General features: G+C 47.4%; 1 protein-coding gene across 2 annotated transcripts in view; it reads right to left on the reverse strand.

Annotated features, from left to right (window-relative positions):
- Positions 1-23,808, reverse strand: part of LOC137434487 (ceramide transfer protein) — a 78,107-nt gene that overhangs the window by 24,940 nt on the left and 29,359 nt on the right. For both annotated transcript variants that reach the window (XM_068127540.2, XM_068127541.2), the window contains exons 5-7: positions 21,416-21,561; positions 7,151-7,228; positions 4,386-4,478 (exon numbers count right to left, since the gene is read on the reverse strand). In XM_068127540.2, coding sequence (XP_067983641.1) covers positions 4,386-4,478; positions 7,151-7,228; positions 21,416-21,561 — 317 coding nt within the window. The remainder of the gene's footprint in view (positions 1-4,385; positions 4,479-7,150; positions 7,229-21,415; positions 21,562-23,808) is intronic.

A 23,808-nucleotide genomic window follows, 5' to 3' on the forward strand; every position in this document is an offset into this window, starting at 1 on the left:
GATTCTCAGACTGTGAGAAACAAGATTCTGTCGTGTGATGAAACCAAAATTGAACTGTTTGGCTTCCGTCTGGCCACTCTGCCATGAAGCCCAGATCGGTGGAGTGTTGCAGTGATGGTTGTCCTTCTGGAAGTTTCTCCCATCTCCACACAGGATCTCTGGAGCTCAGCCAGAGTGACCATTCTTCGACACCTCTCTTACCAAGGCCCTTCTCCCCCGATTGCTCAGTCTGGCCAGGCGGCCAGCTCCAGGAAGAGTCCTGGTTGTTCCAAGCTTCTTCCATTTAAGAATTATGGAGGCCACTGTGCTCTTGGGAACCTTCAATGCAGCAGAAATTTTTTTGTCGGCTAACCCAGATCTGTGCCTCGACACAATCCTGTCTCTGAGCTCTGCGGGCAGTTCCTTCGACCTCATGGCTTGGTTTTTGCTCTGATATGCATTGTCAGCTGTGAGACCTGATATAGACAGGTGTGTGCCTTTCCAAATCATGTCCAATCAATTGAATTTACCACAGGTGGACTCAAATCAAGGTGTAGAAACATCTCAAAGATGATCAAGAGAAATGGGAGGCACCTGAGCTAAATTTCAAGTGCCATAGCAAAGGGTCTGAATACTTATGTCACTGTGATATTTCAGTTTTTTATTTTTAATAAATTTGCAAAACTTTCTAAAATCCTGTTTTCTCTTTGTCATTATGCGGTATTGAGTGTAGATTGATGAGGGAAAAAATGAATTTAAACGATTTCAGCAAAAGGCTGCAACATAACAAAATGTGAAAAAGGTGAAGGGGTCTGAATACTTTCTGAATGCACTGTATATATGTGGGATGAGAGTGGACGGATTAGTATAAATCCAGGTGGACAGGTTGGGTGTGTGCCCAGGACTAATTGATTAGATTTTGGTGATGATCTGGATCCAGCCTATCAGTGAGCTACAGAATGTAAATAGTTCAGTTTGGCGGAGGTATGCGCTCTACCGGGTGCAGTTCTAGTTTCCCGAATGTAATCTAATGAACATCCTATCCAATGTCTTTGCAATGTTTTGTGCAACTTAACCTTATAAATTTTATCTCTTCTCAAACTTTTATCATTAACGAATTTGTTTTCTGTCCAAGCAACTTTATCATAGACATGCTCCTCCTAACTCAGTAATGGTTGGATGCCCTGGCACTCAAACAATGATGAGGTCAGAGATGTGTGTCTGGACATGTCCTCAAATGACTGTCTGGCACATCCTGACTCAGCCATTCACCAATCATATCGAGGGGAATCTTCTTTGATCACCGAGGAAATTGTTTCTAAGCAAGCAGCACATCGTCCTGCATGACTTTCTTTCTGCTGCTCCTCACCTGGAGGTCTCTCACGGATGATGCACCGCAAAGTGGAATTCTGGGTCCTCTGATATTTTAAAATAAACATCACTGACCAATTCACGAAATCCTCAATATCACTTTTCAGATGATTACACCAAATGTCAGATAGTTCCTCACTCCATTGATATTGCTGTTTCCCCAATTGTTGATCCGCAGAAGACAAGGTTTTGCTTGACCACCTGGAATATGAAATTGACTGCTGGAAAGTCCCACAAATCGAGACTTGGTCTCCAAACAAAGATTCTTCTGTCTTCCACCTTTCATGGAGGTCCATTGTTTGGTCTTACAATGCAACAGGATTGTCTTTGGCTGAGCAAAGCTCTGGGCTGGCCTTGTGGGATGGGCATCCTTGGAATTATTTGAAGAACTAAATCCTTCCTCAGATATCACCAGCTCTGAACAGTATGCGCGGTCTTCATTTGCAGCATCATGCCGATACCCATGAGAGGCATTCAGTCATCAGAACGAAACAGTCCGATAAACGCCGTTATTCTTCAAGATGCAGTTAGAAAACCTTTCTGACTAATTACACGTAATAGTAAATTAAAGTTGAGGGGTCTTGAACTGTTATAAAAGGTAGAGTTTATAAAGCCTCCATCAAACCAGTATCGATGTATGAAAGGGAGATGTGGGCATTACTGTCGATCAACGACGTAAAAAGAAATGGGGAAAAAACAAGATGTCAACAATACAATGGATTGTCTGAAAGAAAGAATGCTCTGAAAGAATTGTCTGAAAGTGAGAATGCCGATTTCAGAAATGAGGAAGAATTTAAAAACCAAAACTAGTGAAGAACTCCTTCCTTGGTACACCTGAACTCCCATCCACATACAAAGCTTTCATCCACAGCTTGATGGAGTACTGCTCTCCCCTCTGGGCTGGCACCCCTGCATCAAACCAAGGCCTTCAATATTACTAGAATCTCCCGCGCTGAAACTGAGTCTATGAGCCCATCTTTGTAGACTCGTTGGTCTGTCTTGTACCGCTTCCTTTCTGGTCTTGCACCCTCTGCTCTTTCCGTGCCCACGTTTCTGCAGGGCGCACACGGTCCACCATCAACCCCTCTTCTGGTGAACCACCTGAATCCAGGATCACTGCTCGCCTCCACTCATTTGTTCCTCATTTATCCTGCCCATGGTACCAACTTCCACATTCTCCTCAATCTCATTTTTCCCTCCGGGTCTTCAAGACAGCTATCTGTTCACCACCATCTCAGATCGTCCCCAATGCTAAACCCTGATCAAAACCATGATTTACCTCATCCCCCTACCCTCCACCCACACCTCCACCCCAATCCCTCCTCTTTCTAACTTTCCAGTTTTTTCCTCCTTTGAGTTTCCTTCTGTATCCATCTTGTCTTCTCCTGCCCCACATTCCTCCCCACACCCATTGTTTGTCCAAGTCTGTTTCTATCTTGTCCTTCAACTCTGCTGTTGGTGTTTCCCCCCTCTCTCTACTGTTCATTTTGTCTCGTTACATCTGATCCGTCTAGTATAATTAGCTCTTACCCAAGCCTCAACTGTGTATACAAAAATAGGAAGATGTATTTAGGAAGAGAACACTTGGTTAGTATGGTTATGTGCAACGAAGGGCAGAAGATAAAGCTGAAAAGAAAACAAAAACAGCGAGTGGTAGAATGGTAGATGGAAGAGAGCCGAGAGGACGTCCTACAAAAACACGGATTGAAACTGTCAAAGATATGGAATGATTTGGTTTGTACGAAACTGACGCAAACTCGCTCGCTCTCCATGGCCGCCTTAGAACAGAAGTCAGAGAGCCTGTTCTCCCACAGGATTTCCACACTCACAGTTTACGTCTGCAGAACAGAGTTTTGCATCTTCTCACTTCGCTTTCTCTCACACCTCATACCTTTCTCAATTCTGCATACATTTCCACACGTATGTTTCCTCAGACCACAGCGTTTCTTCTTCCTCAGCGTCACACAGTTTGTTCGCTCTGGCACCCTGTAAAACAACATGGTCCGTCGCGCCGTCTTCAGCACCAAGGCCAGTTCCACACTGCCTTCCAAACGGCAACACCTCTTACATCAGATGAACCAATCCTCTGAAGCCACGCAGAGCATCGCGTTGGTCGGACGGGGATGCTGACAGTGTTTCAGAACATCAGAACGCTACCAATGAGGGGAAGGAGGAAGCGCATGGTGCGGATTCTGGCGCCGGGCTGTGGCAACGGTCGTTTCTGCTGGACCTGCCGAAGGTTCACTAGGGCGTGTTCTGAGAATCGGCCAGTTGGTTCGCTTGGCCAGTGAATTAACCACTGTGTAGTAGTTTCTGGCATGGTTCCCCATCTGCGTCGTTCATCATCAGTACGGTAAACTGACTTTGGGCGCAAAGATCCGGCTCGAGTCGAGTGTTGCAGATGGGGTCTGTGGTGTCTTGAAAAGAAGCCGCCCTCTTGGAGTTGTCCAGAGGTGACGTCCAGCATTGGAGAAAAGGTTTTTATCTTATAAAATACTATTTTGATGCTCTTTCTCATTTCAAGCAAATTAACACTATTTGATACTTTCAATTGCTATGCATTTAAATTTCATGTGACACAGCAATATAGAAAATTTCCATGAGCCTTGAATGATCCTAGCTCCAAAGACCTCCAGCCACTGTCAGTGAAGGAAGAGCACATGGTTTGCAAAAATCACAAAGCGTACAAAGAGTTATTGCACAGCGAGCATTAATGGACTGCAAAGGTGCCATAACATGGAGATGGTGCTCAACAACAGAAACTGAAGGACAAAGCCTCACACAGATAGACAGACAATGATATAACGGGATTACAGGGGCAAGGATAAACGAGGAGCTTTGACAAGAGTAGATTTTCTTGTGCGTCGATCTGATACAGGATTGACACCAGAAGAGATGAGAAGCAAAAGTGCGGTAAATTAAGTTCAAACGCACTTGTATTTTGGAAGAAGCTTTACAGTTTTCCTTTTAAAATAAGAAAAAAATGGCTTCAATAGTGGCAATGCACTGCCATTTGGCAGGACAATACAACTCACCTGCTCAGTAAATCGATGCTTCGCCGTGTTGGACAAGGTGTCGGAGGGAACCAGTGCAGCTGCACGTGTCGAAGAGGTGTGCCCCGATTTATACTGCGATGAAAGAAATACAAAAATACCATTTAAAAAATGCAAACTCATTTCTGGTTCATTTTTTATTGCCGAGTAAATGGAATTGTTTGTTTGTTTGTTTGTTTGGCAATGTTTACATGACACATCAGCAAGATCAGTTTCATCCCACATGCTCTCCACAATTAATAAAACCCTGGTTATCACGGTGAAGACAACTTGTTGAGTCCATTTCCTCTGCTCAGTTTATTTTATGATACAATAAATAATTAAACAAGATAAGCCTTCACCAGGTAAAGCCGACTGACTGGACGCCTGGGTTTACCTGGAAGTGGATTGAGCCCCCTTGTGGCACCTTGTCGTTAAATGGATTTGCGTTGAGTAGGGTATCTAGTCATACCGGTTAAAATGCGCAGCTCTGTGAGATCTCTCAATCTCCGGGGGTTTCAGATGACTTTTTTCCACCAAGAAAAAGAGAAACCGATTTGAAGATTTTGCAAATCTCGTCATCAAAACGTTGGGCTCCACGTATGAATAGGTGAGGGGGATGGGGGAGAGGACCTCCTTAGAATGGCCGCCAGAGATGCATCGAAATCCTTTGAATCTCAGGTTTTCTTTGTTGAAAAATATTTAAAAGACGGAGAGAGAGAAGGGGGTCAAAGATCTCCCGTCTCGAGAATGCGGTGATTATGGACGATGATAATTGCACCATCGGAAAGTCCATAAAGAATGAGTCGATTAAGCCTAACTTGGGTTTTCCTTTTCTTTTTGAAATTTCGACTTCTGAGGGCTTACTTTTAGTTAATGGCCACCTGAGGGCTTACTTTTAGTTAATGTCCACCTGAGGGCTTACTTTTAGTTAACGTCCACCTGAGGGCTTACTTTTAGTTAATGTCCACCTGAGGGCTTACTTTTAGTTAATGGCCACCTGAGGGCTTACTTTTAGTTAACGTCCACCTGAGGGCTTACTTTTAGTTAACGTCCACCTGAGGGCTTACTTTTAGTTAATGGCCACCTGAGGGCTTACTTTTAGTTAATGTCCACCTGAGGGCTTACTTTTAGTTAACGTCCACCTGAGGGCTTACTTTTAGTTAATGTCCACCTGAGGGCTTACTTTTAGTTAATGTCCACCAGAGGGCTTACTTTTAGTTAATGTCCACCTGAGGCCTTACTTTTAGTTAACGTCCACCTGAGGGCTTACTTTTAGTTAATGTCCACCAGAGGGCTTACTTTTAGTTAATGTCCACCTGAGGGCTTACTTTTAGTTAACGTCCACCTGAGGGCTTACTTTTACTTAACGTCCACCTGAGGGCTTACTTTTAGTTAATGTCCACCTGAGGGCTTACTTTTAGTTAATGGCCACCTGAGGGCTTACTTTTAGTTAATGGCCACCTGAGGGCTTACTTTTAGTTAATGTCCACCTGAGGGCTTACTTTTAGTTAATGGCCACCTGAGGGCTTACTTTTAGTTAATGTCCACCTGAGGGCTTACTTTTAGTTAACGTCCACCTGAGGGCTTACTTTTAGTTAATGTCCACCTGAGGAGTTACTTTTAGTTAATGTCCACCAGAGGGCTTACTTTTAGTTAATGTCCACCTGAGGGCTTACTTTTAGTTAATGTCCACCTGAGGGCTTACTTTTAGTTAACGTCCACCTGAGGGCTTACTTGTAGTTAATGTCCACCTGAGGGCTTACTTTTAGTTAATGTCCACCTGATGGCTTACTTTTAGTTAACGTCCACCAGAGGGCTTACTTTTAGTTAATGTCCACCTGAGGGCTTCCTTTTAGTTAATGTCCACCTGAGGGCTTACTTTTAGTTAATGTCCACCTGAGGGCTTACTTTTAGTTAACGTCCACCTGAGGGCTTAGTTTTAGTTAACGTCCACCCGAGGGTTTACTTTTAGTTAATGTCCACCTGAGGGCTTACTTTTAGTTAACGTCCACCTGAGGGCTTAGTTTTAGTTAACGTCCACCCGAGGGTTTACTTTTAGTTAATGTCCACCTGAGGGCTTAGTTTTAGTTAACGTCCACCTGAGGGTTTACTTTTAGTTAACGTCCACCTGAGGGCTTAGTTTTAGTTAACGTCCACCTGAGGGTTTACTTTTAGTTAACGTCCACCTGAGGGACGCAGCGATGAATCTCCATGTCTGCGAAACACCAGGATGACAGTTTATAGTTGAACAGACATTCAAACGCAGGTTGGACAGCTCAGGTGAATGTGCATATCTCTAGCCTCGGCTATCCTACCAACCCTGTTCCATTCCAGTGGGACATGTCCAAAGCTGGAGAATACCTTCAAAAGCAAGGCAGGTATGGCTTTGTAATAATGATTCAAGCTACAAGTGTAAACAAAAGTTTCGGTCAAATATGAAGCCCTCTCCGACGTGGAGGAAAGATTGGTAGGACAAAGTTCAAAAGCTTTGTACATGGCATTTTCAAACCAATGTCATGGAAATTCTCATGACAATACCAATCAGGTCAGGTAGACACCATTTTCTCATCGATTTCACAAATTTGCCTCAATTCATGTACAAAAATATAAGCAACGAAAGGCTGACGAAGAACGAACATGAAGTCTCTGAGCGAACACATCCAGTGAGGCTCAGGATTTATACAAAACATTCAGTAACTTTTCATTTCGGATGTAAAGGGGTTTCCTTGGAACCTTTGCTTTGTGCAACTTTCGAAGCTTCTTACCTGCTGGTCCTGTTTATCCAAAGCAGCATCCACAGCATCAAAAAACTCATCCTCTTTGATGACGCCATTGGAACCTTCCTATGTGAAGAAAAACAACGAACAACAACAGTGGAATCAGTTCACCATTTGAAGTGCCAAAGAACAGCTTTCTTCAGCAGGTTATTTTTTTTTTTGTATAGAAGATCGAGGCTCGTGTAACAAGCTCGTGTAACAAGATCGCTCGTGTAAGAGCTAACATTAATCACACAAAAAAAACGGACACACATAAAACATATAATAAAGGGAGCGGGAGACAAGATGGGGGGAGAGAGGGAAGCACACAAGTACAACAGCAGAGAACAGGGACATCGGGAGATCTGTGGGAGGGAGAGGGCTTGGGGGAGGAGGCATGGGAATGGGGGGGGGGGAGGTATAAAACACATGGACACTGCTAGGACTTCCAGGAGAGAAGTCGGTATTTCAAATGAAGTGGATCTAGGGTGAATTAACGGGGGTAGAAAAGATCAAGGGGATGGGGGAAGATAAGAGATGGTGGTGGAACAGCTGTTTTAAAGACCGGAAGGGAGAAGTGGGATTGAAGAGAGTGAGGGAGTTTGTTCCACAGGCGGGAGAAAAGAGGAATGAAGGAGTGAAGGTGAGCAGAAAGTCTTGATTTTGGCAGTTTAACCATAAGAGGGTTGCTGGCAGATCTTGTGCGACCTGCAGGAATATTTGGGGGACAGAGCCCAGAGAGAGCTGGGGGAGCAAGGCCGGAGAGGAGTCGGTAGAAGACAGGAAGACCACCTACCTGTCTGCGGTGAGTGAGTGAAAGGCCCTCGGAGATAACTTCATCGCGGGAGATTCTAATTATTCTGAAAGCTTTGGTTTCAACAGCGTGAAGACGAGCTAGGTGTGAGGCAGGAGCACCAGCCCACAGGGGAGAGCAGTACTCCATTGAGCTGCGGATGAAAGCCTTGTATGAGGTGAGGAGCTCAGGTGTGCCAAGGAAGGACTTCGCACGACTGGCTTTGGAGGCCAGCTTGGAAATGTGGTCTTCTCAGGAATGATCTTGGCAGATAGTGAGACCTAAAAGCTTGAGCGACAGAACTTCTTGGAGAGGATTGTTGAGAAAGTAGATGGGAGGGTTGTCCAGTCGGTCTTTTCGGAGAGACAAAGTGAGAGTGTGAGATTTGTCAGGATTGAAAGACATGTTCCATTTGTTTGCCCAGTCTGTGATTTTGTCCAGGTCTGCAGAGAGTGAGGAGGCTGCAGACTGCCGATCTGATGGATGAGGAATGGAGCGGCAGAGAGTGGAGTCATCAGCAAAGAGATAGAGAGGATTTTCCAGAGAGTCGAAGAGATTATTGATGAAGACTAGAAAAAGCACGGGGCCCAGAACACTGCCTTGGGGAACTCCAGCCTGAACAGGAAGAGGAGATGAGAGAAATCCATTCAGGGCCACACGTTGACTACGACCAGAGAGGAAGTCCACCAGCCATGCGTGGAGATTTCCATGGATACCATAGGAGGAGAGTTTGGTGAGCAGAGCGGGGTGCCAGACCGTATCGAAGGCACGTGATATGTCGAGGGAGACAGCTCTAATTTCCTGTTTGGCATTGAGGACCTCCATCCATTGTTGAGACAGCAGAAGCAGCATGTCCAGAGTAGAGTGACCAGGTCTGAATCCAAATTGATGATCAGAGATCAAGCCATTGGAGAAGAGGAAGGATTTGATATCCGAAGCAATGATAGATTCCATGACTTTGCTGGTAATTGGGAGAAGGCTGATTGGTCTGTAGTTGCTAGGATCTGTTTTTGCACCTTTTCTATGTTGGCTGATTTCCAAGCTTATGGCAGATGACCTTGAGCAAAAGAGAGGGCGAAGAGAACAGTCACATACAGTCACACACACATACACTTTGTTTATGTATATATTTATTAACATACCCATGGTAGATTTTCTGGTTGCAATTTCCAGGATTCATCGCTCAGCAGACTTTGCAACTGAATGATCGAGAGATTGTTTAGATCATCAGGACTGTGGCACAATTCCTTCGGGATAGTGAATTGTTGCATCTCTGGAGCGAAGACCCCTCACTGGTCTCCTGAACCAAGATGGCACTTAAATTTGCATGACGAACTAGACACCTAAGTCGAATGTTTTACACTTCTGCCACCTTGTTTATTTGTCGCCAAATGTTCCAGCTGCTCTTTACACCCATGTGTTTGTGTGTAAACTTTGCACCTTCAATCTTTTATATCTTTCATTCGCCTCACAATCATGAGAGAAACTTTGTATCGTCGTGTACTCGGGGGGGTCACGATACCCCCCTGGGTGTAATCAGGCTACCGCACCCGAGTGTGAGTGAGTGTGAGTGATGAGGCTACCACACCGGAGTGTGAGTGAGTGTGAGTGATGAGGCTACCACACCCGAGTGTGTGAGTGTGAGTGATCAGGCTACCACACCCGAGTGTGAGTGAGTGTGAGTGATCAGGCTACCGCACCCGAGTGTGAGTGAGTGTGAGTGATCAGGCTACCGCACCCGAGTGTGAGTGAGTGTGAGTGATCAGGCTACCACACCGGAGTGTGAGTGAGTGTGAGTGATCAGGCTACCGCACCCGAGTGTGAGTGAGTGTGAGTGATGAGGCTACCACACCCGAGTGTGAGTGAGTGTGAGTGATGAGGCTACCACACCCGAGTGTGAGTGAGTGTGAGTGATGAGGCTACCACACCCGAGTGTGAGTGAGTGTGAGTGATGAGGCTACCACACCGGAGTGTGAGTGAGTGTGAGTGATGAGGCTACCACACCCGAGTGTGTGAGTGTGAGTGATCAGGCTACCACACCGGAGTGTGAGTGAGTGTGAGTGATCAGACTACCACACCCGAGTGTGAGTGAGTGTGAGTGATCAGGCTACCACACCCGAGTGTGAGTGAGTGTGAGTGATGAGGCTACCACACCCGAGTGTGAGTGAGTGTGAGTGATTAGGCTACCACACCCGAGTGTGAGTGAGTGTGAGTGATGAGGCTACCACACCCGAGTGTGAGTGAGTGTGAGTGATGAGGCTACCACACCCGAGTGTGAGTGAGTGTGAGTGATGAGGCTACCACACCGGAGTGTGAGTGAGTGTGAGTGATAAGGCTACCACACCCGAGTGTGTGAGTGTGAGTGATCAGGCTACCACACCGGAGTGTGAGTGAGTGTGAGTGATCAGACTACCACACCCGAGTGTGAGTGAGTGTGAGTGATCAGGCTACCACACCCGAGTGTGAGTGAGTGTGAGTGATGAGGCTACCACACCCGAGTGTGAGTGAGTGTGAGTGATGAGGCTACCACACCGGAGTCACAGAGCAGGTTGCGGCCCAGATTCTGAGTGTTGGGGGTAAACAGGCCACTTAACCAGATACTGGTCAAACCGGGCTCACACCTCTTGGTGATAGAAAACCAACCATTTACTTACAATTTACACATTTTACCCAAATGACACCTTAATCCTATCCTTACCAAGAAAGTAACCCAAGGTAACATTCCACCAAAATGCGTCACCACAATCTCTGAAATAAAATCAGGGCAGCAGTCACATTCAGCAAGCACATCGGGGCAGCAGTCACATTCAGCAAGCACATCGGGGCAGCCGTCACATTCAGCAAGCACATCGGGGCAGCAGTCACATTCAGCAAGCACATCGGGGCAGCAGTCACATTCAGCAAGCACATCGGGGCAGCAGTCACATTCAGCAAGCACATCGGGGCAGCAGTCACATTCAGCAAGCACATCGGGGCAGCAGTCACATTCAGCAAGCACATCAGGGCAGCAGTCACATTCAACAAGCACATCGGGGCAGCAGTCACAGTCAGCAAGCACATCGGGGCAGCCGTCACATTCAACAAGCACATCGGGGCAGCAGTCACAGTCAGCAAGCACATCGGGGCAGCAGTCACATTCAGCAAGCACATCGGGGCAGTCGTCACATTCAACAAGCACATCGGGGCAGCAGTCACAGTCAGCAAGCACATCGGGGCAGCAGTCACATTCAGCAAGCACATCGGGGCAGCAGTCACATTCAGCAAGCACATCGGGGCAGCAGTCACATTCAGCAAGCACATCGGGGCAGCAGTCACATTCAGCAAGCACATCTGGGCAGCAGTCACATTCAGCAAGCACATCGGGGCAGCCGTCACAGTCAGCAAGCACATCGGGGCAGCAGTCACAGTCAGCAAGCACATCGGGGCAGCAGTCACAGTCAGCAAGCACATCGGGGCAGCAGTCACAGTCAGCAAGCACATCGGGGCAGCAGTCACAGTCAGCAAGCACATCGGGGCAGCCGTCACATTCAACAAGCACATCGGGGCAGCAGTCACAGTCAGCAAGCACATCGGGGCAGCAGTCACAGTCAGCAAGCACATCGGGGCAGCAGTCACAGTCAGCAAGCACATCGGGGCAGCAGTCACAGTCAGCAAGCACATCGGGGCAGCAGTCACAGTCAGCAAGCACATCGGGGCAGCCGTCACATTCAACAAGCACATCGGGGCAGCAGTCACAGTCAGCAAGCACATCGGGGCAGCAGTCACATTCAGCAAGCACATCGGGGCAGCAGTCACATTCAGCAAGCACATCGGGGCAGCAGTCACATTCAGCAAGCACATCGGGGCAGCAATCACATTCAGCAAGCATATCGGGGCAGCAGTCACATTCAGCAAGCACATCAGGGCAGCAGTCACATTCAACAAGCACATCGGGGCAGCAGTCACAGTCAGCAAGCACATCGGGGCAGCCGTCACATTCAACAAGCACATCGGGGCAGCAGTCACATTCAGCAAGCACATCTGGGCAGCAGTCACATTCAGCAAGCACATCGGGGCAGCAGTCACATTCAGCAAGCACATCGGGGCAGCAGTCACATTCAGCAAGCACATCTGGGCAGCAGTCACATTCAGCAAGCACATCGGGGCAGCAGTCACATTCAGCAAGCACATCGGGGCAGCAGTCACATTCAGCAAGCACATCGGGGCAGCAGTCACAGTCAGCAAGCACATCGGGGCAGCAGTCACAGTCAGCAAGCACATCGGGGCAGCAGTCACAGTCAGCAAGCACATCGGGGCAGCAGTCACATTCAGCAAGCACATCTGGGCAGCAGTCACATTCAGCAAGCACATCGGGGCAGCAGTCACAGTCAGCAAGCACATCGGGGCAGCAGTCACAGTCAGCAAGCACATCGGGGCAGCAGTCACAGTCAGCAAGCACATCGGGGCAGCAGTCACATTCAGCAAGCACATCGGGGCAGCAGTCACATTCAGCAAGCACATCTGGGCAGCAGTCACATTCAGCAAGCACATCGGGGCAGCAGTCACAGTCAGCAAGCACATCGGGGCAGCAGTCACAGTCAGCAAGCACATCGGGGTAGAAGTCACAGTCAGCAAGCACATCGGGGCAGCAGTCACAGTCAGCAAGCACATCGGGGCAGCAGTCACATTCAGCAAGCACATCGGGGCAGCAGTCACAGTCAGCAAGCACATCGGGGCAGCAGTCACAGTCAGCAAGCACATCGGGGCAGCAGTCACAGTCAGCAAGCACATCGGGGCAGCAGTCACAGTCAGCAAGCACATCGGGGCAGCAGTCACAGTCAGCAAGCACATCGGGGCAGCAGTCACAGTCAGCAAGCACATCGGGGCAGCAGTCACAGTCAGCAAGCACATCGGGGCAGCAGTCACAGTCAGCAAGCACATCGGGGCAGCAGTCACAGTCAGCAAGCACATCGGGGCAGTCGTCACATTCAACAAGCACATCGGGGCAGCAGTCACAGTCAGCAAGCACATCGGGGCAGCAGTCACAGTCAGCAAGCACATCGAGAGTTCCAATCAAGCACAGGATGATCGATGCGACGGTGCGATTAGCAGTGCAGACACTTGTAACTAATTTACAATAAAGCAGTGCAACATGAACTTGATGGTATAGTGAGCATCGGCAACAACAATCAATTTACCAAAGGCAATTGTGAAGCTGAGGTAAATGGTGCAGGTTTTGCATAAGTCGGTGCTGGTAAGAAACGGTGCTTTATTTAGTCGGGTGGTTTGCCTTGGAGAGGCAAAGCAAACCGATTTGGATTTACGACGCCGGACTTGCCATGGGGAACACCTCCAATTTGATGCTGGGAACCACCAGCGCAAAAACAGCACAACAGGTCATGATCCTGGCGGAAACAGCTCTGGAAAGACGGATGCTCCAAATAGGTCAATTGGTCCCTGTGAGGACGAGGCTCTGATAAACCTGCGAGAACGTCCTTGTTTTGAAGGGCAATTGACAACGACACAATGTGATGGTAAATAGTGAAGTGATTTGATGAGCATCACTCCCCTGGGTGGTCAGGAGAGGGGGGGTTGAGCAGGGGAGGGGGGGGGGGGGGGGGTTGAGCAGGGGAGGGGGGGGGGGAAGCGGGTCCAGTGCTGGCGGGAGTGAGGGGAGGGGAGATCCAATGACGATACAAGTATTTAATATATTGATGATGTGTTCTATTTAATGCTTGTATCATTCATTACATATCTCACTGTAAGCTGATGATGGAAGAAAAAGTGACTTTCCTTGTACACAAAGTCGAGGCTCGTGTAAGAACTAACACATAGAAACGGAAACAGAAACACACATAAAACATGTAATAAAGAAAGTGAGAGACAAGAGGTGGAGAGAGAGAGGGAAGCACAACAACAGTAGAGAACAAAGACATCGGGAGATCTGTGGAAGGGAGAAGGCTGGGCGGGCAGGGTACACGGGATAAAACAAGATGGACACGAGAAAGAATTTCAGGAAAAATTCGGAGTTTGAAAAAGGTGGATTTAGGCTGAATTAACCGGGGGTAGAAAAGATCAAGGTTTTGGATGGGAGAAGATCAGAGATGGTGGTGAACAGCTGTTTTAAAGACCTGGAGGGATGAGTGGGATTGAAGGGAGTGAGGGAGTTTGTTCCACAGGCGGGAGAAAAGAGGAATGTAAGAGTGAAGGTGAATAGAGAGTCTTGATTTTGGCAGTTTCACCATAAGAGGGTTGCAGGCAGATCTTGTGCGACCTGTAGGAATATTTGGGCACAGACAGAGCTGGGGGAGCAAGGCCGGAGAGGAGTCGGTAGAAGACAGAAAGACCACCAACCTGCCTGCGGCGAGTGAGTGAAAGACCCTCGGAGTTAGCTTCATCGCAGGAGATTCCAATGATTCTGAAAGCTTTGGTTTCAACAGCGTGAAGCCGAGCTAGGTGTGAGGCAGGAGCACCAGCCCAGAGGGGAGAGCAGTATTCCATTGAGCTGCGGATGAAAGCCTTGTATGTGGTGAGGAGCTCAGGTGTGCCAAGGAAGGACTTCGCACGACGGAGGATGCCCAGTCGGCGACTGGCTTTGCAGGCCAGCTTGGAAATGTGGTTTTCCCAGGAAAGATCATGGCAGATAGTGAGACCCAAAAGCTTGAGCGACAGAACTTCTTGGAGAGGATTATTGAGAAAGAAGTTGGTTCCACAGGAATCAAGAAGAACGAATGAGTGGAGGTGAGCTGTGATCCTGGATTTAAGTAGCCTCACCAGAAGGGGGTTCATGGTGAACCGTGTGCGTGCAGCAGAAACCTGGGTGAGGAGGGGTGGTGGCGGAGTAGGAGGGGGGGGGGGGGGGCACAGAAAGAGCAGCGGATGCAAGACCAGAGAGGAGGAGGTAGAAGCCAGAGACCACAGACCTGTAAGTGATGGGAAAGTGATGGGCGCATGGACTCGGGCAGATGTCAGCCAGGTGTTAGATTTAAACAAAAATAAGCGTTACATGATTTTTGAACGGTCCCTGGTGTGCTCCTTTCCTCATCCTACTGCGTTAGTTACTAAACCTGGTGTGCTCCTTTCCTCATCCTACTGCGTTAGTTACTAAACATGGTGTGCTCCTTTCCTCATCCTACTGCGTTAGTTACTAAACCTGGTGTGCTCCTTTCCTCATCCTACTGCGTTAGTTACTAAACCTGGTGTGCTCCTTTCCTCATCCTACTGCGTTAGTTACTAAACCTGGTGTGCTCCCTTCCTCATCCTACTGCGTTAGTTACTAAACCTGGTGTGCTCCTTTCCTCATCCTACTGCGTTAGTTACTAAACCTGGTGTGCTCCTTTCCTCATCCTACTGCGTTAGTTACTAAACCTGGTGTGCTCCTTTCCTCATCCTACTGCGTTAGTTACTAAACCTGATGTGCTCCTTTCCTCATCCTACTGCGTTAGTTACTAAACCTGGTGTGCTCCTTTCCTCATCCGACTGCGTTAGTTACTAAACCTGGTGTGCTCCTTTCCTCATCCTACTACGTTAGTTACTAAACCTGGTGTGCTCCTTTCCTCATCCTACTGCGTTAGTTACTAAACCTGGTGTGCTCCTTTCCTCATCCTACTGCGTTAGTTACTAAACCTGGTGTGCTCCTTTCCTCATCCTACTGCGTTAGTTACTAAACCTGGTGTGCTCCTTTCCTCATCCTACTGCGTTAGTTACTAAACCTGGTGTGCTCCTTTCCTCATCTCACTGCGTTAGTTACTAAACCTGGTGTGCTCCTTTCCTCATCCTACTGCATTAGTTACTAAACCTGGTGTGCTCCTTTCCTCATCCTACTGCGTTAGTTACTAAACCTGGTGTGCTCCTTCCCTCATCTCACTGCGTTAGTTACTAAACCTGGTGTGCTCCTTTCCTCATCCTACTGCGTTAGTTACTAAACCTGGTGTGCTCCTTTCCTCATCCTACTGCGTTAGTAACTAAACCTGGTGTGCTCCTTTCCTCATCTCACTGCGTTAGTTACTAAACCTGGTGTGCTCCTTTCCTCATCTCACTGCGTTAGTTACTAAACCTGGTGTGCTCCTTTCCTCATCTCACTGCGTTAGTTACGAAACCTGGTGTGCTCCTTTCCTCATCCTACTGTGTTAGTTACTAAACCTGGTGTTCTCCTTTCCTCATCTCACTGCGTTAGTTACTAAACCTGGTGTGTTCCTTTCCTCATCCTACTGCGTTAGTTACTAAACCTGGTGTGTTCCTTTCCTCATCTCACTGCGTTAGTTACTAAACCTGATGTGCTCCTTTCCTCATCTCACTGCGTTAGTTACTAAACCTGGTGTGCTCCTTTCCTCATCTCACTGCGTTAGTTACTAAACCTGGTGTGTTCCTTTCCTCATCTCACTGCGTTAGTTACTAAACCTGATGTGCTCCTTCCCTCATCTCACTGCGTTAGTTACTAAACCTGGTGTGCTCCTTCCATCATCCTACTGCGTTAGTTACTAAACCTGGTGTGCTCCTTTCCTCATCTCACTGCGTTAGTTACTAAACCTGGTGTGCTCCTTTCCTCATCTCACTGCGTTAGTTACTAAACCTGGTGTGCTCCTTTCCTCATCTCACTGCGTTAGTTACTAAACCTGGTGTGCTCCTTTCCTCATCTCACTGCGTTAGTTACTAAACCTGATGTGCTCCTTCCCTCATCTCACTGCGTTAGTTACTAAACCTGGTGTGCTCCTTCCCTCATCCTACTGCGTTAGTTACTAAACCTGATGTGCTCCTTTCCTCATCTCACTGCGTTAGTTACTAAACCTGGTGTGCTCCTTTCCTCATCTCACTGCGTTAGTTACTAAACCTGGTGTGTTCCTTTCCTCATCTCACTGCGTTAGTTACTAAACCTGGTGTTCTCCTTTCCTCATTTCACTGCGTTAGTTACTAAACCTGGTGTGCTCCTTTCCTCATCTCACTGCGTTAGTTAATAAACCTGATGTGCTCCTTCCCTCATCTCACTGCGTTAGTTACTAAACCTGGTGTTCTCCTTTCCTCATCTCACTGCGTTTGTTACTAAACCTGGTGTGCTCCTTTCCTCATCCAACTACGTTAGTTACTAAACCTGGTGTTCTCCTTTCCTCATTTCACTGCGTTAGTTACTAAACCTGGTGTGCTCCTTTCTTCATCTCACTGCGTTAGTTACTAAACCTGATGTGCTCCTTCCCTCATCTCACTGCGTTAGTTACTAAACCTGGTGTGCTCCTTCCCTCATCCTACTGCGTTAGTTACTAAACCTGGTGTACTCCTTCCCTCATCCTACTGCGTTAGTTACTAAACCTGGTGTGCTCCTTCCCTCATCCTACTGCGTTAGTTACTAAACCTGATGTGCTCCTTCCCTCATCTCACTGCATTAGTTACTAAACCTCCCTCGACTCTGATTCTGCAACTGGACCCGACGGCATCAGCCCACGGGTCCTAAAATCCTGCTCTGCTGCTCTATCTCACCCTCTCTCTGTTTTCTTCACCCTCTCTTTTGCTCAAGGTCAACTGCCATCTGCTTGGAAATCAGCCAACATCACCGCTTTGCACAAAAAAGGTGCAAAAACAGATCCTAGCAACTACAGACCAATCAGCCTTCTCCCAATTATCAGCAAAGTCATGGAATCCATCATTGCTTCGGATATGAAATCTTTCCTCTTCTCCAATGGCTTGATCTCTGATCATCAATTTGGTTTCAGACCAGGTCACTCTACTCTGGACATGCTGCTTCTGCTGTCTCAACAATGGATGGAGGTCCTCAATGCCAAACAGGAAATTAGAGCTGTCTCCCTCGACATATCACGTGCCTTCGACACGGTCTGGCACCCCGCTCTGCTCACCAAACTCTCCTCCTTTGGTATCCATGGAAATCTCCACGCATGGCTGGCGGACTTCCTCTCTAGTCGTCGTCAACGTGTGGCCCTGAATGGGTTTCTCTCATCTCCTCTTCCTGTTCAGGCTGGAGTTCCCCAAGGCAGTGTTCTGGGCCCCGTGCTTTTTCTGGTCTTCATCAATGATCTCTCTGACTCTCTCGAAAATCCTCTCTATCTCTTTGCTGATGACTCCACTCTCTGCCGCTCCATTCCTCTTCCCTCAGATCGGCAGTCTGCTGCCTCCTCACTCTCTGAAGACCTGGACAAAATCACAGACTGGTCAAACAAGTGGAACATGTCTTTCAATCCTGACAAATCTCACACTCTTACTATGTCTCTCCGAAAAGATCGACTGGACAACCCTCCCATCTACTTTCTCAACAATCCTCTCCAAGAAGTTCTGTCGCTCAAGATTTTGGGTCTCACTATCTGCCATGATCTTTCTTGGGAAAACCACATTTCCAAGCTGGCCTCCAAAGCCAGTCGCCGACTGGGCATCCTCCGTCGTGCGAAGTCCTTCCTCGGCACACCTGAGCTCCTCACCACATACAAGGCTTTCATCCGCAGCTCAATGGAATACTGTTCTCCCCTATGGGCCGGTGCTCCTGCCTCACACCTAGCTCGGCTTCACGCTGTTGAAACCAAAGCTTTCAGAATTATTGGAATCTCCCGCGATGAAGCTATCTCTGAGGGCCTTTCACTCACTCACCGCAGGCAGGTAGGTGGTCTTTCTGTCTTCTACCGACTCCTCTCCGGCCTTGCACCCCCAGCTCTCTCTGTGCTCTGTCCCCCAAATATTCCTACAGGTCGCACAAGATCTGCCAGCAACCCTCTGATGGTTAAACTGCCGAAATCTCGGCTCTCTGCTCACCTTCACTCTTTCATTCCTCTTTTCTCCGGCCTCTGGAACAAACTCCCTCACTCCCTTCAATCCCACTCCTCCCTCCAGGTCTTTAAAACAGCTGTTCACCACCATCTCTTATCTTCCCCCATCCAAAACCTTGATCTTTTCTACCCCCGCTAATTCACCCCAGATCCACCTTGTTTGAAATTCCAACTTCTTTCCTGGAAGTCCTGGCAGTGTCCATATGTTTTATACCTCTCCCACCGCCCCCTTCCCACGCCCCCCCCCCCCAAAGCCCTCGCCCTCTCTCAGATCTCTCGATGTCTCCATGTCTCTCGGTCCCTGCTCTCAAATGTTGTGTTTGTGTCCTTCCCCCTCTCTCCCCATCTTGTCTACCGCTCCCTATGTTATATGTTTTTTGTGTCGGTTTGTCTTTCTGTGTGATTAATGTTCGCTCTTTCACGAGCCTCGACCTTGTATACAAAAAAAAAAAAAAAAAAAAAAAACCTGGTGTGCTCCTTTCCTCATCTCACTGCGTTAGTTACTAAACCTGGTGTACTCCTTCCCTCATCCTACTGCGTTAGTTACTAAACCTGGTGTGCTCCTTCCCTCATCCTACTGCGTTAGTTACTAAACCTGGTGTGCTCCTTCCCTCATCTCACTGCGTTAGTTACTAAACCTGGTGTGCTCCTTCCCTCATCCTACTGCGTTAGTTACTAAACCTGGTGTGCTCCTTCCCTCATCCTACTGCGTTAGTTACTAAACCTGGTGTGCTCCTTCCCTCATCTCACTGCGTTAGTTACTAAACCTGGTGTGCTCCTTCCCTCATCCTACTGCGTTAGTTACTAAACCTGGTGTGCTCCTTCCCTCATCCTACTGCGTTAGTTACTAAACCTGGTGTGCTCCTTCCCTCATCCTACTGCGTTAATTACAAAAAAAAACCCTTAACATTTGTAAACTATAATGTCGATCTTTCCTTTCTTCGTCTGTGTGTCTGGTGTTTTCCTACTCTCTCTCTCTCCCCATCTCCCATGCACATCCATGGTTGTGTCCCAGGCACACCTTTCGCCTATCAAGAGCCACTCACATGGCTGCCAATGGCTCCAAGACCATAACTTGTTCCGGCATGATTCCACTTGCATGGGAACTTCACTACCTTGCCAACTCTCTGCTCACCTTCACTCCTTCATTCCTCTTTTCTCCCGCCTTTGGAACAAACTCCCTCACTCTCTTCAATCCCACTCCACCCTCCAAGTCTTTAAAACAGCTGTTCACCACCATCTCTTATCTTCCCCCATCCAAAACCTTGATCTTTTCTACCCCCGCTAATTTCACCCCAAATTCCACTTTTTTGAAATACCAACTTCTGTCCAGGAAGTCCATGGTGTCCTTGTGTTTTATACTTCTCCCTCCCCCCCCCCCCCCCCTTCCCATGCCTCCTCCCCCCGGGCCGTGTCCCTTCCACACATCTCCCTGCTCTCGGATGTTGTGTTTGTGTGCTTCCCCTTCTCTCCCCATCTTGTCTTCCGCTCCCTCTTTTTGTATATTTTGTTTGTCTGGTTGATTTGTTTGTGAAATAAATGTTAGCTCTTTCACGAGCCTCGATTCAGTATACAAAAAAAACCCCAAAAAAAAACAAAAAAAAACACCTGTGCCATTGATCATTGCCTTGCCAACTCACCTGTGCCATTGATCACAGCCTTGCCAACTCACCTGTGCCATTGATCACTACCTTGCCAACTCACCTGTGCCATTGATCACTGCCTTGCCATCTCACCTGTGCCATTGATCACTACCTTGCCAACTCACCTGTGCCATTGATCACTACCTTGCCAACTCTCCTGTGCCATTGATCACTACCTTGCCAACTCACCTGTGCCATTGATCACTACCTTGCCAACTCACCTGTGGCATTGATCATTGCCTTGCCAACTCACCTGTGCCATTGATCACTGCCTTGCCATCTCACCTGTGCCATTGATCACTACCTTGCCAACTCACCTGTGCCATTGATCACTACCTTGCCAACTCTCCTGTGCCATTGATCACTACCTTGCCAACTCACCTGTGCCATTGATCACTACCTTGCCAACTCACCTGTGCCATTGATCACTACCTTGCCAACTCACCTGTGCCATTGATCACTGCCTTGCCAACTCACCTGTGCCATTGATCACTGCCTTGCCAACTCACCTGTGCCATTGATCACTGCCTTGCCATCTCACCTGTGCCATTGATCACTACCTTGCCAACTCACCTGTGCCATTGATCACTACCTTGCCAACTCACCTGTGCCATTGATCACTACCTTGCCAACTCACCTGTGCCATTGATCACTGCCTTGCCAACTCACCTGTGCCATTGATCACTGCCTTGCCAACTCACCTGTGCCATTGATCACTGCCTTGCCATCTCACCTGTGCCATTTATCACTACCTGGCCAACTCTCCTGTGCCATTGATCACTGCCTTGCCAACTCACCTGTGCCATTGTCCAACAGCGATGGCAGCTTCTGACCCATGGTGAGTTGATAGTTACGTGCCTTCTCACTAAAATTAATACACCTAGTTCACATTTCTCTACTCTTAACCGAAATAACATTACAAATGCTAATTGATTATATGACAAAACAATAATCATTGTGCATTTACACAATTCTACATCCCATAACAATATTTACATCATCAACCAGTTCAATCAAAGAAAAGATCACAATAAAACAGATATTATTGTTTTCCGAACAATGTGTTCAGATATGTTTGGTTTCTTTTCTTACTCACCCTCTCTAACCTACGTTGCCAATCCTCTTGAGGTTTTCCCATGAGTTCGATGCAATATGAGAGCGTTTCCAAGATCTCTGTGATTGTTTCTTTGAATGCAATGGCTTCTCCTCGAAAATCTGTCCGTTGAGGACTTTTTGTAAAATCTGAAAAATACAATGATTGTATTTGTATACTTTTGAAGTTAAAAAGTAAAAACCACAGGTATCAACTCATGTAAGAGCACAATAACAGGGGGAGAAGGATCAACAAACGTAAAATTTGCCTTTGAGCTCTCTCGTCTGGGTGAAATCCCCAAACGAAACGATAAACTCCTCTTTTTGCTCAAAATTCAGGTTTAACGCACAAAACGGCAGCTTCTCCTTGCTTCCCATGGCGGTTATCTTACCTCAATCAACGTTCTGCTATTATTTATTTATATGCAGCCCATGGCTGCATCATTTTCTGGGGGCGAGGCTGTACCGCTCATGTAATGCCCCCCATACCAGCTGGTGCTCATTTTGCCGACCTGGGAAGGACGACAGGCTGAGTCGACACACCTGGTGTTAATTCAACGGCACGACAGGGGCTCAAACTCAAGACCCGAGGGATCTTAAGCACGTCGCCTTAACCGTTAACCCAACACCAGGCATCATGTTCGGTTGATTTAATCCACTTGTAAACTATCGCCCTGATGTTCTGAAAGAAGTCGGTTGCATTAACGAGTGTCCCATCACTTGTTTCGACTTTAACCTGGGGAGAAATGAGTTAGTACGAGCTGTGGAGGTGAAAATCCCACCATGGTTTCTCCGAGTTACCACTGACACTCTGAGCAAATTCCTGGCCCGATTACCCACACGGTCAAGCAACACAATCTTCATGATGGGCTCGGAATGTGACCACAAACGCAAAGACGCTGTGCTCCTCAGATAAATGGCTGCCCGAGGTGGTGAACCCAGTGATCGGCCCAGAAAAGAGAGATTCAGAGAAGCGAAAACAGTTGGACAAGAACACACGGATGCATCACAGCACAAGTAGAGGAGGAAATGCAGATGGTGAAGGGTGAGAAACATTACGTAGGCACACACAATGGAAGGGAACACCAGCTGACTCAATCCTTGGCTCATCATCATTCTATCATCTTGGCAATGACCCAATTAGAGTATAACTTTTCTTTAATAGAATAAACATTCAAATTCCATAGAAAAAAATAATCATTCAATTCATTAAAGAAAATATTCCTTTTCATTTTCTTTAAGAAGTGGAACAAACTATTTTTGACGAGAGCCAATGACAGTCACACCTCTGTCTTATAACCATGTCGGAAACTATCTGTCTGCCCGACAACCATTGCATACATTGCAGAACAAAAAAAATTGGTGATTTTATGCAACCTTGACCTTTTGATCGAAAAAAACAAAAAACAATCGGTTTGTAGCTTTTGATTGGTGAACCAATTCAGTGACCCAAGATGCAAATTATTTAAATTTCAGGTCAGTCGGATGAAAATTGACGATTTTATGTGATGCTGACCTTTGACCTTTTGACAAAATTATTAATTTGCCTTCTCCATATTATAATAATAAAGCTTTGGTGAAAATTTGATGACAGTAGCTCAAATGTTAAAAAGTTACAGCCGGGACAGACACACACACAGACACACACAAGTGATTGCAAAACCCCATCTCCTGCTGCGCACGGGACGGCCATAAGGATGAAGAAGTCCCACTTGGTGCAACAACGAACGCAGGATCTACCAAGCATGAACTATTCTTAAGTGCAGTATTAGATACGCAGGATCTACCTAGCATGAACTATTCTTAAGTACAGTATTAGATACGCAGGATCTACCTAGTGTTGCAGAGTCGTCACTTCCGTTGTTGTGGTTCTCATCCACTGTAAACATTTTTAGTTCCATGTACTATTATTGTTATCGTTTAAGTGAATTGGAGATAACTGTTTTCAAAAGGTAAAAAAAATTAATGTTTAAAAAAGAAACCGGAAACCGGATCGGGAACCGGACGAAGAAGAAGAGGAAGGAGAAGAGGAAAAGGAGGCGGAGCGAGTAAGGTGGAGAAGAAGCCGAGCTGCTTCGAGGTCTTGAGCAAACGCTAGCGAGCGGGGGTCACTAGCGAACTTTGGGGTTTCCTGGGAAAGGGATTCCTACGACAGAGTTGTTATCGCTGTGACAGATAAACCTGCGTGTCAGGTTTTGCGGTCGATTCCGAAGAGAATCGTTGGAGTGCCGTTACGTCTCGAGTATGGGCCGGTTGGCCATTTTGTCTCGCGCCTGATTTCGGATCGCTCTTGGCTCTTCACCTCGCTTCAACCATTTCACCGCATCCAGACGTTAACCTGGCGTGTGTGTGTAACGTGGATTTTGAGTGGGAATTTGCGGTTCGCCGATTGGGAGC

The sequence above is a fragment of the Myxine glutinosa genome, chromosome 10 (genome assembly GCF_964187855.1).
Source record: "Myxine glutinosa chromosome 10, kmMyxGlut1.1, whole genome shotgun sequence".
Classification (NCBI taxonomy): domain Eukaryota; kingdom Metazoa; phylum Chordata; class Myxini; order Myxiniformes; family Myxinidae; genus Myxine; species Myxine glutinosa.